Here is a 20337-nt window from a genome sequence, read left to right as displayed (position 1 = left end):
TATATTTTTTGCTAAGAGCCTTTTCTTGGACTCTTACTATTGTTTTTTTATTATTATTATTGTTCTAGGAAGGACTTTAATTTAAAGAATGGAAAATGATGTGTTTTGTTACGTTTAAATGATATTTCTGCCCCCCGCCCCACCCCCCCACCCCCGCCTTTTCTTCCAATTTTGTTCCCTTAAGGCCATGGTCGGCAAACTCATCAGTCAACAGAGCCAAATATCAACAGCACAACGATTGAAATTTCTTCTGAGAGCCAAATTTTTGAAACTTAAACTTCTTCTAACGCCACTTCTTCAAAATAGACTCACCCAGGCCGTGGTATTTTGTGGAAGAGCCACACTCAAGGGGCCAAAGAGCCGCATGTGGCTCGCGAGCTGCAGTTTGCCAACCACTGCCTTAAGGGATTAGCAGCTTTAAAAATACAGGTGGCAGTTTGGGCTGGTGTGGCCTCACAATATGATCTTCATTTTGCTGGATCAGAGGTTTGGGGTAGGTCCTGTAATCCCTAAATTTAGTCTAGGAGGCCGATGGATGAAAACAGTGTCTTTGTTGGGCAAATCCCAGTTGTGGCTGTTCTTTCGTTCTTGACTCCAACTTAAACTAATGCCTTAATAGCTGAAATTCCCTCTTCACCCTCTTACCTTAAGGGCCATTAACGTCAGTGGGAAGGACTTATCGCTGCAGCACAAAGATACCTTCCTGGGGCCTGTTCTGGCCTGCGAGCCCCAGGCCGGGCCCCTCAGCGGTCAGTCTCTGAGGCCGGGCAGAAGCCAGGGCCCGGGCTCCCCCTGAGCGTGCCATCGCACCACAGGCTCCGGCTCCTCCTCCTCTCCGTCCACTTCTGCTTCGATGCAAGCCTGCCGCTCTGCAATTAAGTCATTTCGGTCTCTTCTCTCATGATTTTTCTTCACCCTAGAGATGCTCAATGTTAGGGCAAAACACAGGCATTCAAGCTGCTCATGGCATTTAGGGAGCTGGGGATTTGGCTTTTAATTACTGTGCAAATATGATTATTTAGGGACTAGCACCATCTCTATGGAGCCTGGAGAACTGTGACAACACACGGGGCCTCATAAATAAGTGCTGAATAGGCGCGTCGGCAGCTCCGAGGGGATGGGCAGTGACAATGAACTGAGCAGTCGGAAGTGTCTTTCGTGAGCTCAGAGCGAGATGAGAAGTCTCTTTTTTGCCCCAGCTTTTCTATCTGTAACATAGGCTAAGGCAGTGGTCGGCAAACTCATCAGTCAACAGAGCCAAATATCAACAGTACAACGATTGAAATTTCTTTTGAGAGCCAAATTTTTGAAACTTAAACTTCTTCTAACGCCACTTCTTCAAAATAGACTCGCCCAGGCCGTGGTATTTTGTGGAAGAGCCACACTCAAGGGGCCAAAGAGCTGCATGTGGCTCGCAAGCCTCGGTTTGCCGACCACTAGGCTAAGGTATCTTGCCTGTTGGCTATAGCCTAGCAGCTGTGGGTTATCCAGAAAGTTCTAACACGATCAACGTGTTTAACAGAAAGTACTCATCTGCCCAGACATCCAGTCTTGAACCACACTCATTTGTCCAGGCAGCAAGAGGCCCAGCCTTTGTTTTACATGACATCCCATGGATCTTGTCCACATACAGCAAGAAATGTTTGACTTGTTGAGATGACTGATGTGTGTATTTTGCTTGCCCAAACGTATTTTAAATTTCTTGATGGCTCTGCACCAAGGCTATGCTAATGGGCTTGGACAGCTTGCTGTCAACCCTGCTCTCAGTACTTCATCTCTACCCCGAGTCCTGCTGGACCCTGACCGATCCTTCAGGTCTCAGCTAACCCCTCCTCCTGACGAGGTCAAATTCCTCTTCCATGTGCTCTTATAGAACCCTTAGTCTCTCCTTGGAAACTCACCACAGCTGTTGATTTTATTACGGTCAATAATTTAATGACTTTCTCTCCAATAAGACTATAAATTCCATAAGGTAAGCAAATATGATGATGGTGATGAAGTTTCACTCACCGTGTATTCCCCACTTCTGATGATAGCATGCCTGGTACTTAAGAGGTTCACAATCAGTAACATTGGTAGAATGAATTGATGAGGAAGTGAATGAGTGAATGAAATGTCAGTGTCACCTACAGCATTTATTTTGTGTCTCTTCCCTATCATGTTTATATGGACTCAGGGACCTGTGCACATAGTAGGGCCCCCACACAGGTTTATTAGGTAACTAAATGGCATGTTGTGGGTCTTGATACCAAAGCCCTACCATGGATTGGGAAAGTAAAAATTGTGTAAGCTCTTAAAGAGGCCTCGAGGTTTCTGGGTTCCAAAAGTGGTCCTGTCTGGGGTAAAATATAGCAAACGGACAACCATTTGTTTCTCACCTGCCTACTCCCTAGGACCTGGAGTAATACATCAAATGGGGGATGACCTTGGGAAGGACATCATCCCTAATTCAGAGCCAGATAAAAGGTCTGATGCAGTGCCAGGCGTATCTCTGGATAGAAGACCATAAATCAGTCCGGTAGATTCCATAATAGTTCTCATGCTGTCTCTCAAGACAGAGCTCGCTTATCTGGTCCATGGGACATCTCCAAGAAGCACTAAGAAGGGAGGCAGTGTGCATACTGTACACCACCTCACCAGCCACTTAGGAAGTGAATTTAGATACATTCGCTATACTCCTCCATTTTTCTCTTCTGTAAAGAAGGAGACATTATCCTACCTACCTCATAAGGTTGTTGAAAGGTCAGATGGCCAAACAGATATAGAGTGCTTTGCAGACAGTTGGGCATGTAATAAACTCACAGTGAATGTCAGTTGTAATTATTATCATCACTTTTTATTGATTGCAGAAGTTTTTGTTGCAATCCCAAGCTAGTCTCTATGAATGTTTCTTCGCCCTATCCCTTTCAGGTTACACTGGGACCTACATTTCCACCTGCCCTTTCTGCCCACATGCCTTTGGCTCCGACTTCCACTATGAGGACCCAAACAAACACCGGGTCCAGGAATAGCACTCATTATACTGCGTCTTGTGTTATGATACCTTAACCAGTACTGCAGAGGCCAACTGGAACTGCTGGAAATTCACACTGTGCGGTGACTGGGGGAGGGTGCACACTCCGTATGCAGGCGTAAATAAATGGCATCGTGCTGACAGTGTGTGTGCCCAGCCATACTCCCTGCTCTCTTAGACCATTTCCGCATGCCTAATCTAATGGAAGGTGTTATGACTTCTTCTGCAGCTTCAGAATAAAAACTGGAGAAAAAAATCCGAGACGTGGCACCAACTAAAACCCCCATATGGTTACTTAAGGCAGCTTAAGCACTTCCACAGAAACTGGGCTCTGTTGAAATAGCCACTCTTCTTGCAAAATGAAACCTTTTTCCCCCCCTTTTTGCCTTAAAATTATTTTTTTCTTTTATTTTTAGATTTTGGATGAGAATGGGACTCTAAATCTGTTTTCAAGCTGTCTCTTCCCTTCTCTGCTTGCTCAGAACTATCCTTTAAAATATATATATATGTGTGTGTGTGTGTGTGTGTGTATACACACACATATATATATCAAAACCTTTTTTTATTTTTACTGAATTTATTTGGTTGACATTGGTTAACGAGATTATATAGGTTTCTTGTGGACAATTCTATAATGCATCATCTGTATATAGTATTGTGTGTTCACCACCCCAAGTTAAGTCTCCTTCCATCACCTTTAAACACCCCCTTTGCCCTCTTTTACCTCCTCCACTACCCTTTCCCCCTGGTAATCACCATACTGTGTCTATAATTTTTGTTTGCTTAATCCCTTCACCTTTTTCACCCAGCTCTCCCCGCCCCCCCCCCTCACCCCCTACAGCTGTCAGTCTTTTCTCCATATCTATGAATCTATTTCTATCTTGTTTGCTAGTTTATTTTGTTCATTAGATTCCACATCTAAGTGAGATCATATGGTGCTTGTCTTCCTCTGACTGGCTTTATCTTGCTTCTGGCCCCTGGTGGAGGCACCTTGGGCAGGTTACTTGACCACTCCTCACCTTGCTTTTTTCATCTGTGGTGCCTTCTAGCTGTTCACATTTTTTTTTTTCATGATTTCTGTCCTTTGTTATGACCAAAAGCACAAGGGTTGTGTCTTAATCATAAGATAGGAAAATATTCATTGATCAAGTTGAAAAACCTTCACTTTCCACATTCCAGGCCTCTTCGTTTGGGCTCCGAGAGTTACAGTCACTTTGAGGCAGGTTTTGTGCTAAGGGTGGGTGGGTTTCATTTCTATTCTCCTGTGGACATTATTGGGCGTAAGGCCATTTGATCTCGGTAGAGATACGGTGTCCTGACACACCATGCCCTCCCCCTTGGCATGTTTGGGAAGCCCATAGGCACGGTCCTGAGGCTGCCTGAGTCACTGGTAATGAACCAAACGTCCCAAAATGCTCCAGGGGCTGCCTTTTGGTGCTTGGCAGGAAAACCCTTTTCATGTTAGTTTCAAGCTTGTCAGATAGCATTATCCCCAAGTATTAAAAATTTCAAAGAAAGGAGGCAGTGTGTTTGATTTATAGAATAATCATCTACCTTTAGCTCTAACTGGGCTTTGGCAATGGTTTTGCAAGCACTTGAAAATTAAATCCATTTTTTATGGCACTACAAGGTATTATCCCACAGCAAATGATAATTAAACACCTGTGAAATCAATTAGCCCTTTAAGCAGGGGAAAAAAATTTTCCAATTATGTTTTCGCACCTCCAAAACTTTTGAAATTCCAAAACCAACACTCATGGAGAGGGATGGAGTTGATTGGCATGGGGGGGGGGTTAACTTTCCAAAAAGATCACCCCTACCTACATTTTGCTTTGACTTCATCCCGAGTGAAGGCGTCGTGCGGTACCAGCTCCCATCCTAAGAGGACGCAGTCATCTTTTGAGCAGAGTCTTAGCAGCTGTGTATCTGACACACAGCTGAGCTGTCAGTTCCTCTACAAAGAAAGTTACTCACTTTGTGTTTCGATGCCAAGTTTTACTTGACAGTTTATGTAAAAGCCAAGATACCTTAATGGAAACCAAGCAACAAGACGTTCCATGTGACAGAATTGCTCGCTCTCTCTCTCTGAGGGCTCTGTAGCCAAGAGTTCTGAGCCATCTTCATTACAAATGCAAACCCTTAAAACAGACTGAGTGGGTAATAGCTGAAAACTAACAGTGGGAAACTGGAAATCGTGGCCAGCCTTTCAGCCCCACGGGATCATGTGTGTTTAACCATTGGCTTCGGTAACAAATTACCTATTCCAGATGCTTCTTTTGGAAGATGATCTGCACTTCTGAAGCACTGGGTGGATTGGGGTAGAGGCCATAACAATTTGGGGCTCAAAAAAGAAGAAAAAAAAAGAAATAATGCCAGGCCTTCCACATCCTCTACATTTTGCCTCATTATGTACAAAAACCATTCCAAGAAAATGTTTGCCTCGTCCTTCCTGATATTCAGACATGCTTTAGTTTGCATAATGTTCTCAGGTACGCTGTCTCGTTAGATCCTCAGTGGACCTCATTAGGTGGGCAAGGCTGCTATGATTTCCCATTTTATAAATGAGCATGGATTCAGGCCCAAAGGGCCTCACTTAAAATCAGACAGTTTATGACAAAGTCACGACCAGAAAGTATATTTCCTAGACAATAGTTTGTATAGGTTTCATCCTATCACTCTACATATAAATCTCTTAAAGACATTCTTTACAATTTTTTTTTTCTAAAGACATTTTTAATGGGATCTTGGCTCTCCTAGCAGATAGCATTTGACTAGAGAAATAAGGCTGGTATTGCATAAAACAATGAAGAAAGAGGATATTTCTATAATCGTTTAGAAATGCATCCTATGGATTATCTTTGCAAACATGGCCAGCAACTTGGGCATTACAATCTCATAGGTATTCTTCCCTGAGGAATGAGGAGGAGATCTGGCATTCATTCAACAAACATTTCTTAAGATTACTTCGGTCCAGGCACAGGACTAGGAGCTGGGGTCATAGTGGTGAGTGAGAACAGGTAGTAAGCTCCTGCTCTCCTGGAGTACACATTATATTTAGAGAGAAAGACAGTGAGCCAATAAAACAAATGTGTGTTTGAATTCAGACAGTGGTAGATCCTAGGACAGGGCAATGATTGGACAGTGGGTGCCGGGAACACAGGCTGGTCTGTGCGGTTGTCTCTGAGAAGCGCTGATATGCCTCCTGAGGGAGATTTGGGAGAAGAATGTTCCAGTCAGAGGGCATAGCAAGTCCAAGTCCAGGAGATGGTAATGAGTGTGGTGTGCTGAGACACCCAAGAAAAGGCCAGGGTAGCTATAGATGGTGAGTGAGGAGGGGCCAGTCAGAGCTGTGGGTAGAGCTAGTCTCATGGGGCCTGTTGGACGGAAGTGTGACTATTATTCTAAGCACCATGAAGAGCCATTGGAGGGTTTTCAGCCTGAAAGGGAACATTGTGAAGGTATCTGTGGTTGCTCTTTGGAAAATGGGTTGAACCTATAAAGACCAAACCTATTCTGGCCTGAAACATACGAGCCAGAGTATACTTCTTGTTGCTCGGCTCATGTGGGGACCCACGGGAGTAGAATTAGGAAATAAGTAGAACTAGGAGATACAGGGAAGGGCACAAGGTAAAAAACATTAGGTGTTTGCATTTTTGTTTCCCCAGTGCTCAAAACTTATTGGTCCAGTGAGCAAATATCAGGGCATAAAGGCATCTTAAGGGACACCTGGTCTACCTCTCCCCTGTCTCATGCTTCAGTTTTCCCTCTGTCCCATAGCTTCTTTCCAAAATGAGGCCACCTAGGAGCTGGCTAGCTGCTTAGCTGCTTCCCCAGGGGAAGTGTGCTGAGCAGAGCGGCTGAGGAGGAGGGAGAGGCGACTCAGAGTTTCACAGACTCCCTTGTGCACCACTGTGCTTCTACCAAAGGAAACGGCAGATTTCGGGGCCTTCCCAGTCTCCATGACCAAACCCTCATGGGAGGCTGATCTGGGAAATAAACAATTAGCTCATTAACCATACACAAAGTATTATGTCCCATGAACACGCTTACACACTGTACATTTATACATTCACATGCCCAGGTGGGAAGGATTAGACTGTCCACAGACAGCTAGCTTCACCCAGCTTTCATATTATGTTGGTGTCCTATCTTTTTTGGGGGGTCGGGGGGGGGGGCGGGGAATTACACCATCTCTGCCTACACAGAATTCTGAGGTCTCATTTGCTTGTTCAGTGCAAAAGGCTCAGGAGTGAGCTGGCTTTGACTGTCAAAGTCAGAAGGTGGATCCTAGGAGTGGCAAAAACAGAAGAGGAGACGGGACAGTGAGGTTAACTGAACCAGCCATCATTTCATTAACTGTAATTGGATTCTCAAGATATTTTATAATCACTTGAGTGCAAGGACCAGATGAGAGGCTTAAGCACTGATGAAGAATGCTGGGCATGTCAGATCCACCACTGGCCAGCCTCTGGTAGTGCCTCCTCTGGTGAGGGGAACAGCCAGCAGGAATTCCAAACATTCTCCTGAACCCAGGGCTGACCGAGGCTGGCTGTGCAGGCAAGAATGTCTGGGCTCACCAAGGCAAGTGATCAGAACATTGGGTGGGCCTAGTTTTCTTTGGGGGTAAAGAGTCAGTGCCTTTGGACCAATGCATTGTTTGGCATTGTAGAAACCAGGCGGAGGTTCTGCAATGTTGTTTTTTCCTCTCCACCTCAGACATGGAGGATGGCCTGGGGAAGGTTCGGTTTGAATACACATTCAACTGGCTCTGGAATGACAGGCATGCCTCGTTTTGTAGCACTTCACTTGTGCTTCACAGATGGTGCCTTTTCACAAATTGAAGACAAGACCCTCCACCAGCGAAAAGATGATGACTCTCTTTATTGCTATACCCACTTCAGTGCAGTGGTCTGGAACCGAACCGCAATATCTCCGAGCTATGCCTGAAATGCCAAGGCAGGTGTAACACAGATTCCCACTGGTCAGTGTGCAGAGAGAAGCTGAAATTTTTAACAGTCTGCCAGGCCTTTCGAAATAAAGGCAGAGACCAAGGGATAGAAAATGTACAAAAAGAAGGCCCTCCGCCACCACCCAAAATACACTATTTTCCATTCTCTAAATTGGGCTCAGTCCGACTATAGGAGTGAAACTCATCCTAAGAAATCCTGGCATAGTCAAGAGCTGGGCATGCAGGTTAGTAGCTAAATAGGTTGTTCTAATGAAGGGCTTGCCTCTCTTCTGTGGGTCCCTCTTGCTTCCATGTCTAAATGCAAACCAGTGGGCACTGAGCACTTTGCATCCATTCATTTAATAACTGTGTTTTGAGTGGCTACTATAGGCCAGACCCTGGGGTAGACGCTGGTTCAACAGCAAGTGGGACCCTGGTGCTGTCTGGAAGGGAAACAAGAAAGCAGCAACTTGTTAGAAGTGAGCCGTGGACAGGTCAGCCGGCTGCTGAGTGAGCACAAGAGGGTCTCTGGCCAAGACGTGGGCACCGGAAGTGGAAGTGCAGCAGAGGAAGGAAAGGGAATGCCCCTGCTACAGCCGGCTCCAGGACTCGCCTGTCCCTGAGGAGGAGTTCCCGTCCCAGAATCGACACTCCGTGCTGCTGGCCCCTGCGCTGGGCATTCCAGCTTCAGGCTGCCCTTCCTGGCCCTGCTCCACTTGGCCAGTCTTTTTGTGGCACAGAGCCCGGTGAAAGGTTAATGGTAAGATAATGACCTCAGGCTTCCCAGCTGCCCTTGGGCCTGTCACGGACACTTGGCTCTGCAGCCAGGGCCTTTGTGTGCCTCTCCTGGACCCATTTATACACCCGAGGTCGTTGTTGCAGCTGGCTCTTTTCTTGTCAATCCTTTCTCTCCTCCCTTCCCCCCGCCCCCCATAACCAGGTAGCCCTTAATTTAGCATTTTCAGAAATGCTTTATTTCTAGCCAAAGAATGTAGACCCACATGTCCTAGAATTGCTTTTATTTCAGAGCAGTTTGAAATTTGGGATTGCCGAGGACAGAAACTGGTGCTCCTTGGGTGGTGGACACAATGCAGTATACAGATGATGTATGATAGCATTGTACACTTGACACCTATATAATTTTATTAACCAATGTCACCCCAATAAGTTTAATTTTTAAAAAGGCTGGTGCTCTAACCTCACCTCCTTCAGCAAACCCCCTGAAATTAACATCCCCTGGCACGAAACCCGCCGTTTCACCTTCACCAGCACCGTGTTCCTCCTTCCTGCCAGGCAGCTCTGGGAGGCTACAGGGCATTTTGTGCACCCCACCCTCCTGGTACAAGCCCACGACACCCTTGCTGCTCGCTTTTTCGTCTGTAAAATGGGAGCATTTCACGTGTAGTTGTAGCGATAAAGCGCAATAACCAGTACAGGTTGTGGATCACCTGCCCTGCCTGCCAGAGATATGTAGGTGTGGGGGAATTATTATTATTATTACTAGAGGCCTGGTGCACAAAATTCATGCACAGGTAGGGTCCCTAGGCCTGGCCAGTGATCAGGGCCAATCTATGGGGCAACCAGTGGGGCAATCAGGGGCCCCTGCTGGCACCCGCATTGTGCAGGGCTGGCGCTGCACGCTCACCATCCCCACCCCCTCAGCCTCCCTCTGCGGGGCAACCTAGGGGTGATCAGGGGGCCCCTGCTGGCACCTGCCTTGGCTGACCTGGGGCCTGAGGGCTGGGGACAGCTCCTGCATTGAGTGTCTGCCCCATGGTGGTCAGTGCGCGTCATAGCGACTGGTCGTTCAACCAGTGTTCCACTGGTTGTTCCGCCATTGGGTCCATTTGCATTTTAGGCTTTTATTATATAGGATTGTCATTCATGCCTGTCCATTTTCTCACTTGCTTTTCTATGTTAGCCATTGAGCTGCTAGTTAATGAGTGGGAAGTGGCATGGTCTCCCTTTTTGGAGCATGAAGAGCACCTAGTACCTGTTGTATTTGTTAATATATGCAGGTGTCGATGACCAGCTGGTCCAAGTTTAAAGTTCTGAGCTGTGAGTAGATGTTTAGGGTAGAGATGGGGTGGAGGAGTTTGACACGATTAAGGGATTATTTCCAGTGAGTTCAGATGGGGTGTTTGATTCCAAAGATTTTTCTGACTCTCTTTTCTTTCCTGTGAAAAGTAGGTATAATCATATCTACCTCCTGGTGTGGCTGTGAGGCTTAAATGGGAGAGTGTGTGTGTGTGTGTGTGTGTGTGTGTGTGTGTGTGCACGCGCGCGAGTGGGCACCCATGCATGGGAAGTCAGTGCCTCCCACGGGGGCCTCACACCCCAGCCAGAGCCCACAAAATGTTACCTTTCATCCTTCACTATACTGAAATGGGTTTTTCAATGGAAATAAAAAGAAGATGGTCTTATGTGGAAAGCCACGTATGACAGTGTGAATAGAAACACCTGTCCCTGTTGGTCACTGAGCATTGCTTTTTGTAGTGGATACCCTGAGATGGGCAGCCTCATTCTGAGGAGCATCACAAAGAAATAAATTCCTAATCCTTTCTGTGACAAGGTGCCTGGAGGTTCTAGCAGCAGGCAACGCTCAAAGGCAAAGAACCGCCTCTGTGAGAAATCGCACCACCTCCAAATAGTGAGCGCCTTCCCGCAGGGGGCACTCGTGTCCCTGAGACTGCAGCCAGTCTGGTCAGCCATGCCCAGCACCAGGCATTAGTGTGGCGCCTCTGCATTTACCCAACACCAAGACACGGAATAGTTCATTCCTGTGCAGAAAGACTGTGTGAGTAGATGGTGTGAAGAAGCTGAGGCCCCAGGGGTCTGGTGGATTCTCAACAACCACCAGGGCCTATACATTTCCATGTGTAGCTTACAAGACAACAAATAGAGAGCACAGTAGCCAGCTAGACCTATTTTATAGCTGAAGTATTGGCTCCCACTCATTGGTTTCTCAGTTGAAAGTTGAGCTTTGGGCCAATTTCATATTATTATATGCTATGGATTTTTTAGTTTTCAGAAAAAAATAATGGAAATTTTGAGTGTTAAGGTCAAGAAAGAGTCTAAGGCAACATGGTTAGTAAATAACAGGGCATCTCCTTGGATTAACCTCCTGGTACACATGGAGTTTGAGTAGGTGAAAGGGTCCTTTTAAGTTTGTTGCTAATAATTGGAACTAGGTGAACTGCCGAGGATGTCACTTTGTAAGAAATGTTATTTACAGACACTGCGTGTGTGTGGGCTGGCCTAGGACGTAGCATGGTGGAGTAGAAAGCAAAGGCCTTTTAGAATCCAAGGGCCTGGAGTTGGAGCCCTGCTGGTTCCGTAGCTGTGACCTTCTTCGGCAAGGTTATTGGACTTGGAACTTAGTGCTCGCCTGTGAAGCTGGTTATTATCAAGTCCTGAGGATTCCCGTTGGCAACATATTCTGCTTGAGCCCTTCCGTGACTCATGACCACCCACACAAAGCTCCAGGAGATACCACACACAGTCTTCCCAGTAGTCTACGGCCAGTATCAGCAACCTCACCCCCCTTTCCTGCCAGCCCCACCCACCCCAGACTAGATGGTTCCTCTCACTTTGGTGCCTCTGTTCCTGCCTTACCATCCCTACCCTTAGAAATGCCCATTGCCTCCTGGTAGCCCATTGCCAGGCTGATTCTTTATATATATATATATATATATATATATATATTTTATTGATTTTTTACCGAGAGGAAGGGAGAGAGATAGAGAATTAGAAACATCGATGAGAGAGAAACATCCATCAGCTTCCTCTTGCACACCCACTACTGGGGATGTGCCCGCAACCAAGGTACATGCCCTTGACCGGAATCGAACCCGGGACCTTTGAGTCCGCAGGCCGACGCTCTATCCACTGAGCCAAGCCAAACCGGTTTCGGCGCCAGGCTGATTCTTGCTTCTCCTTTAATACTTAGCCTACAGCCTTCCTTCCTCCAGGAGAAATCCTGCTTCTCACTTTCCCCACCAAAGGCAGGCTGTGGCTGCTGTTTCTCCTTCTGCATAACCCCCACCTCATGCCTCCATCCTACCGTTTCCTTCACTTGATAATAACCATTTGATAACAGGTGCCTTTACACTGGTGCCTTGAATGGTACCTGACACATGGTAGGCATTCGACTCGTGTTTGTTGAATGAATGGGGGAAAAGCACAAAGGAAATGCTCAAGGGTTTCATTTGATTTCCCTTGTCCCAATGCACTTTGTGGAATGACAGCAGTCATGCGTTGTTTTTGTTTTCTTTCTTTTTTTTTTTTCCTTAAGGGATGTGATTCAAACCTGGGTGCAAGCAAAGAAGGCTAAGTACTTATGAGGCTGGGAGCTGGAGGGAGCAGATCAGCTGTAGATGTAAAGTTTCTTTATAAATAAATACTGGAGACAAACGTAAGAACATCATGAGGAGACTAGAATCGTGTGACTACAGAGATGAGAGGGTAGACCACTTGCTTCTTCCTTATCCCCTCTGATGAGGAAAATACAGCTCACATGCAGATATGCATGCTACACAGGCATTGTGGGAGCCACGGGAGGACCTGTGGGCACTGCAACAGCAATGTCCGTGTCTATGTAGCTTTGATAATAAGCCCAAATCCTTTTGATTAGAAGCTGCTGTGATTCACAGCTTCTGTTTTCATTTTATTTGAAAGGGTTTGCTCCGCAGTGCTTCCTGGCTCTGTCTTTGGGAATCTGTTCCTTTATTTTATTTTTACTATTTACTGGTTCTAAAAATATATTTATTCCCCTCATTCTGATACAACTTACCACAGTAACTTGCGATTGCATAGTGTATTACAGTATGTACTGCATGGACAAGATCTTATTTGATCTTCACAATTTTGAAGCTCAGAGATGTTAGACAATTTGCACCGAAAGTGGTAGATACAGAACCCAATTCCTCACACAGGTTTTCTAACTTCATGTTGGCTGTGTTTTCCATTATATTCTATTGCCTCCCGTCAGCATGATGATAATAGCTTCCATATATGGATTGCGTATAATGAACCCAGGCTTTACTTAAAAATGTCATTTAATCCTCACAATATTAAGTATTATTCACATTTTGCCAACTGGGAAAATAAGATTTCAACATATAACATTTCCAGGATCACTCAACTTGAAAACAGCAAAACTGAAATTCGAACCTAGGTTTGGCTGTCTCTACAGCTGCCGAACCACTAAGCCTTTAATTACTAAGCTCTTAACTATCATGGCAGTGGTTCTCAGAATTCAGGGCGCATCATAATTACCTGGAGGGCTTGTTAATACACAGAATTCTGGGCCCTGCCCCCAGACTCTCTGATTCAGCAGGTCTGGGTGAGGCTGAGAATTTACATTTGTAGCAAGTTCCCGGATGATGCTACTGGTTGGGAGATCGCACTTTGAGAACCCCTGCACTATGCATACTGCCCACCCCCCTTCCCGATTGTACTGAATTACTACCAGCAAAAATGTGTTTCATATGGAGGGGGGAGGTCTTGAATTATGTTTTCTTACATGGCCCATTTTAAATGGGGTGTATCCCATATATTATTCAATACAACTTTAAGGAGAAGATTATTTTGGCGATAGGGTGGTGCTGGTTTCAGGATTAAATTCAGGGTCCTGTCATTTTTATTACATTTTTCTTTGCATCATTTATGAAAACTGTTCTCTCTGTCATCACCCATACAGTGGGGAATGTAATGCCTATCTGAAAAGGGTAACAAAACCATTTATTAATTAAAGCTGAAAGTTCTCTGAGATTAATTGCCTCCCTTGTCTACTTATCTTCTTGCTCGGGATATCTCTTGCTTTTAAGAAGTTGATGATTTCTATATGATTCACATTTCTAAACTCAAGTAATATTGGGGAGAACTAGTCCTTTCTAAAGGATTGCCCCCCTCACTTGACCTGTCATCTCCTCACCTTTTTTCCCCAACCCCCATCTGCTGGTAGCAGGTAGCCACTAATCTCTTTCTTGGCCCCTTAATTATTTTAGTTCACGAATGCTATGTCAATGAAATAATGCAGTACATATCCTTTTGAGGTTGGCTTTTAAACTGAGCATAATTTCCTTGAGCTGGTTGTGTATGTCAATGGTTCATTTTGTTTTATTGCTGAGAAGTATTCTAGGCTATAGATGTACCACAGTTTGTTGAATCATTTACCCATCGAAGGACATTTGGATGATTTCCAGGTTGGGGCTATTAAGGATAAAACTGCTGTGAACATTCATGGACAAGTTTCTGCATGAAGATAAGTTTTCATTTCTCTAGGATAAATGCTCAACTGTGCAATTGCTGGGCCATGTGCTAAGCCCATTTTTATTCTTATAAGAAACTGCCAAACTGGTTTCTAATGTGGCTGCACCATTTTCCTTCCCACCAGCTATGTATCAGGGCTCCACTTGCTCTGCATCCCCATCAGCACCTGTTCTCATCTGTTCTTTTGATTAGAGCCATCCTGGTGGGTGTGAAGTGATATCTCATTGTAGTTTTGATTTCCATTTCCCTAATGACTAATGATGTTGAATATCTTTTTCATGTGCTTATTGGTGCTTTGTATATTTTCTTTGGAACAATATCTATTCAAATCCTTTGTCTGTTTTAAAATTGGATTGTCTTTTTTATTGCTGAATTGGGAGAGTTCTTTACATATTCTTGATAAATGCTTTTTCTCAAATTTATGATGTGCAAATATTTTCTCTTTTCTATGGGTTGTCTTTTCACTATCCTGGTGGGTATTGGGAGAGAGAGGAGCCCAGTCTTCTAGACCAGTGGTCGGCAAACTCATTAGTCAACAGAGCCAAATATCAACAGTACAACGATTGAAATTTCTTTTGAGAGCCGAAAACTGACTTCTGCACATGGGCCACGAAGTTTCAATCGCACTGTACGTGCACACCCACACATGGTATTTTGTGGAAGAGCCACACTCAAGGGGCCAAAGAGCCGCATGTGGCTCGCGAGCCGCAGTTTGCCGACCACTGTTCTAGACTATACTCCCCTGAGCTTCTATAAGGCAGAACTGGTAGGGGTTGGTCAGGTCTGGCTCAAATGCTCCAGACACTCAACTGTTCTTACTGTGATTTGGTAGATTCTCTTGAATGAATGTTTTTCTAGTTGTCATTATGTCCTTAGAACAATTTCCAGAAACTTCAAATGAATTTTTCAAAAACAATTTTTACCAGTTAAATTGTTCTGCTGGGGAGAGTGGCCACAGAGTTCCTTACTGTATCAATCTGGAGGACCTGCCTTCATAGTCTACTTTGTAATGAAAATACCCCCAGACGATCTTACACCTTAAGTTCTCATCAGTGTTTTCTAGTTGTTGGGTGATTCTTCGATGAGTTTAGCAACTAGAGAAAGATCTCTGCACAACATTTGCAGCACTGGAACAGTGCCTGGAACATAGTACTTCTTGAAAGAATGACTGATAAAGCAAATGAGTTGAAGAGTCTGGCAGGAGGGTGGTGTGGGGCATGTGAGAACCTCAATATGGAGAGGGGCCCGGTCAACAGAAAGTCTGAGTGGGAGGGCACCAAACACATATGTGGCCCAACTTGATCCATCGTCTGCCTCCCCTTTGGAGCATCATTACTCCTTCGTTTATAACATAGTAATAATTTACTGGCTCATTGTCCCTGGAGCCCAAAAGAGTTTGAGCATGATTAGAAATCTGAAACTTATTGTTTTAAGTTATGCATGTATACTGTTTGTGTCTTTGTCATCATGAATGCACATGTTCAACATCTATTGTGTATGCATGAGCAGACATCTACATACATATATGCACACAAGTACATGCAATAGTTATGGAAAACTCTGGAGCAGTGGGACATTCCCAAAGGACATTCTTCTTTCTTCCTTAACAATCATAACAAAGGAAGATGGAATGTCAAGCAATCTTAGTCATCTAGCCCAGCTGACAGGTGAGAAAACTGAGGCCCAGAAAGCTCCCGTGTTGTGTTCATAATCTTACATCTGCCTAGTGAGTTCCTGATTTCTGCAAGAATACACACCCCACATCTTCTGTTAAACTCTCATGTGAGCTTTATTTGCTATGTCAGCAAATACTCTATACAACCACTTAAAAATCAACACCCAGGTGAATTTTTCCTCTAACTTTTCTGCCTTTTCTCTCCCTCCCTTCCTTCCCTAAAGTAAATTCTGCACCTTGCAACTTTGAAACTTGTTACAATCCAGAACATTAATAGGGTCTTACATTTTTAGCAGCCTAATGACAAGGATATAGGACCTTCAGTGCTAGCCCCTCAGGGGTTTCTATTCTTGGCATTTATTAAACTTTGCTGTAGCCTGAAGTATATTTGACCTTTTTATACTAAAAAAATTGCGGTTTAAACTTTATGCATATATTTGTGTGTACGTGTGTACATATTTCCCTCTTCATCGATTAGGTAGAGATTCAGACATTATCATCAGTTGAACTTGAACATACTTGTCAATTTCCCCCCTATATTTGGTGAGCAAAAGAAATAAAGAAGCCATTAGCATCAGAATTTAATATTTTTCTTATTTAGCTAAATTTGAGCCCTCTTGAAACTCTTTTCTACTTTGAAGTCTATTTTGCAGTTTAATTAATGCAGCAAGGGTTTTTATTTTACTCTCAGTGGAGATAATCTTAATCCATTCACGGTGACCTTTTCTTGTGCAAATTAGTTCTACACGCTTGTTTAAGCAAATGGCCCTTTGCATGATGTCTCTTCTTAATGACGGGTTTATAATTGAAAATTGGCTTACTCCCATACGCCTAGTTTGTATGAGAATATAAAAATAGATGTGGACTTTAAAAATATAAATTTATATATCAGGATCCCAAAAAGAGGAGGGAAGAATCCGGTGCCTTCAGGCTATGATTAAATTAGACTATTAGAGTCAGAAAATGCTGGTGACATATGCTGCTGTCAAAGTCACACCTGTCTGCGGAGCATTGGAAGCTCTTGAAAAATGAGTGATTTCATCTTAGCTCTGAGATTCTGGGCCCTACGGGACAGGAGCCACCTCTAGTTTCCCAAGGTTTCTTAAATTCATAATGAACCTGGAACTGTGTGGTTAGGAATGTGTTTGTGGAAATCACTTTCAAATGGATAATCCTAAACGAAATGAAATGCTCCTTCTCTTTCCTGCACTTCACCAGCAGAAAGACGGGTGACACTCATGCGATATTTTGCATTTTTTTTCAAGTGCAAAACCAGTGTAATGCCATTAAATGGTATTTGTATGGAAGAAACAGTCATATCTTGGTATTCCTCTTGCCCTATTTCTTAAGCTAGCTCCTTCCCCCTGTAAGGCACATTAGCCACTCTTATACTGGAGTATTTGTCTAGGTCTAGAGCATTGATTTTCAACTGGTATGCTGCCACATACCAGTGTGCTGCAAGAATACTTAAAACATGTTATACCTGATGATTTAGTCAGGGGTGATGACCTCTTTTCCCTTAGCTTGTAAATAAAAAATGGCAGTAGCCAATACAATAGCTGTCCAGTATAAATGAATCGAAATTATACCTTTTTTTTTCAAATCAGCAAAAAATATACATTTTTCGGTGTGCCACAGAATTTTAGTAATTAGCTTATGTGTGCCGTGAGATGACAAAGGTTGAAAATCGGTGGCCTAGGGTAACTGAATGTTCTTGGTTAAATGTAGAAACTCCAGCTTGAATGAGAAAATAAATGTTGTTTTGTGCTTGTAATAGAGGTTTCCTGAGTAGGTTTTAATAGCATGGTTTTGTGGGGTGAGCAACAAGAACAGTTTTAGTTTGGTGAATGACATGGCATTAAGAAAGAAAAAACTAGCAGTGATTTTTTTTTTTTAAGCTTATGGAACAGCACATTTCATCAGGATACAGAAATCTGATTTTGTAAGCAAAGGCTGAGCAAGCCAAATTGTCACTGGGACCGTCAGACTTGCCTTTGTGGGCTGTTTGCAAAAGACCCTAATAGCTTTGTCCAACATGAAGGTTCAAGCTTGTTGTCCATGCAACAGTCCCTGTGGCCCCATGGAGAAGTGAGAACTGCCCGCCTGCGGTAGTTCCCAGTTGCTCTGGGAATTTCGTGCAGGTGTGCCTCCACAGGTGCTCATTCATCCCTCCATTCCTCCGGGTCTTCGTTGGCTGACTGCTCCCCTTCTCCTTCTAGGTATGATTATCGGGAAATGCTGCACAATGCCACTTTCTGTCTGGTTCCTCGTGGTCGCAGGCTCGGATCCTTCAGGTTCCTGGAGGCTCTGCAGGTAAGAGACCCCAACACCTCCCCAGAATCGGGCTGAGGAACGGAGGCCACTGGGTGGGTTGAACCTTAGCGCTTCTCCTGGGATCTAAACAGAGTGCGTGATTTGCCTTGAACAGCCGAGATCTGTTTTCCCAAGAAAATCTGCAAGATGTTTCTTCTGTGGGGGGCAGGAGGAGGATTTCTCCCTGCCTTTGGACAGGAGAAAACTAAATGGTTTCACCACCGGGGAGGATGGGTTCTTCAGGGACATGATTTCAAACAGAGGCCAGATTTGATTGCAGCCGGGCAGCCTCGCTGGGCTTCTCGCAGAGACTCGGCTCTTTTCCTAGAAGCCAGTCTCCAGAGCAGTGGAAATGGCTTATGGGTTGTCGTCACCAAAATCAAATGGCCTGTTCTGTCCCTGCTCTCAGTCGTCGCTGCGGCCCTCTACATTGTGAGAGCAATGGCCAGCAGGGTGGTGGATGGTGGTGCTCAGTGGGCCCAGCACTTCCCAGCTCTGCCGTTCAGAGGTCCCGGCTGCAGCTCCAGACCTGCGTGGAGTCTCTGCTGGTTAATCGCACTCTGCAGAAACCTGACTCTTGTTGAGACTGTTCTGCATGTTTCTACCTGGAAGTTGCAGCCTTCAGAAAGCACGCTCTCAGCCTCCTCCTCCTCCACTCCTCGCCCCCTTGCTGCCGCGTTCTTTTCTCCTCTGTGCTCTGCAGTGTGCCTGAATCTGTGCTTTGTCACCGTGCTGCCTGACTTCCGTCACTCTGCCCTGTCCTCCGACAGCAGAGCTTCCTTCTCTGAACGTCTTGCCCAGTGCACAGTGTGTTCTGAGAAGCACAGGGTCACAAGGTGCTTGTGGCCTCTCAGGGTGTTGATGGAGCACTCTGAGCCCTGGCTGGGATTACGTGTTATCTGGACCCAGGGTTTTGTCATGAGCCTGGTGTTTTGGGGCTGTTGGCTCGCTGTGCAGGTAGTCAGTTGGTACAGCAGTGCTTTGGGTCCCTCCACACTGAAGGGAATCGAGTTCTGGTTCAGATGTTTGCAGAACAAGGGAAAGGTGGACACCCTGTAGTGGTTATGTCCACAAAATGCTTTGTCAGGAAGCCGAGCCCCATTCTACTCTGTTGCTCATGACATTTGGGGTAAGCCACTGGCAGCTGACCGTGGCCGTTACACTGACAAAACCGTTTCTATCCAAGGTTGGTTTTATGCTGCGATGTTGTTGGTCAAAGATTTTGTTACATCAGTAAAACTTCTCCAGTGAGGCCAGTCGTCTCCAAGGAAGTAAGGTCAGCCAAACCAAGTACTAGAATAGAAATGGGGTTTAGCATTCTAGGGCAAGACTTGCAGATATTACAGTCTTGGCTGGATACATACGACCTTCATGTGACTTGATAACTCAGGAAAGCTTACTGTCCTCTGGCCTCAGCATCCAGGATTCATGCAATGTGAGAAATGCCAGTGATTGGATTTGTACTGATTTCACCCCTGATTGGAACGGTTCCCGCTGTCACTCTCCTCACACTCATGAAGTCCCCTTCTTTGCACAGGCTGCCTGTGTCCCTGTGATGCTCAGCAACGGATGGGAGTTGCCGTTCTCTGAAGTGATTAATTGGAACCAAGCTGCCGTCATAGGCGATGAAAGATTGTTATTACAGGTAAGGAAGGGGCTTGGCCTTCAACAGATCAGTGGATTATCGCTGCCCCCATCCAGACTTTCAAAGAAGATGAATCCAAAAGGTCAGCTCTATAAAAGAAATTTTTATCAGGAGAAAATGGCCTGTGTCGTGGCGAATATGAAGTCATTTAATATGGCACTGTGCACTTTGCAACACAGAATCTGCCCAGGTCCGGGGAATATATTAGAAAAAGGAGAAGTTACAGGTAACGGATATGAGCTCTGATGGTGAGGAGGGCTGTATATCCAGTCCCTTCAATATCCAGAGTTTCTAGAAATGATATGAGAGGCCGTGTTCCATAGCCCTGCTTCACATTTCTTTCCCCTGTTTCTGTAGTTGCCTTCAAGATTAATTTTCAGGAAGAGAGAGGTCTCTAGGGTTGATTCACATAATTAGTGTTATTATTGCTCAAATGATCCACTCTGGGCACCTGAGTGAGTCTTATCTTT

The 20337-nt window shown here is 44.9% G+C and overlaps 1 protein-coding gene across 3 annotated transcripts in view; it reads left to right on the top strand.

Annotated features, from left to right (window-relative positions):
• EXT1 (exostosin glycosyltransferase 1) overlaps positions 1 to 20337 on the top strand; it is a 273028-nt gene that overhangs the window by 220733 nt on the left and 31958 nt on the right. For all 3 annotated transcript variants that reach the window (XM_028148050.2, XM_008143373.3, XM_054708416.1), the window contains exons 2-3: positions 18129 to 18222; positions 19760 to 19867. In XM_028148050.2, the coding sequence (XP_028003851.2) occupies positions 18129 to 18222; positions 19760 to 19867 (202 nt within the window). The remainder of the gene's footprint in view (positions 1 to 18128; positions 18223 to 19759; positions 19868 to 20337) is intronic.

This window comes from Eptesicus fuscus, chromosome 19 (assembly GCF_027574615.1).
Source record: "Eptesicus fuscus isolate TK198812 chromosome 19, DD_ASM_mEF_20220401, whole genome shotgun sequence".
NCBI lineage: Eukaryota > Metazoa > Chordata > Mammalia > Chiroptera > Vespertilionidae > Eptesicus > Eptesicus fuscus.
Note: the sequence above shows the minus strand (reverse complement) of the source record. Positions and strands in the feature narration are given on the sequence as shown.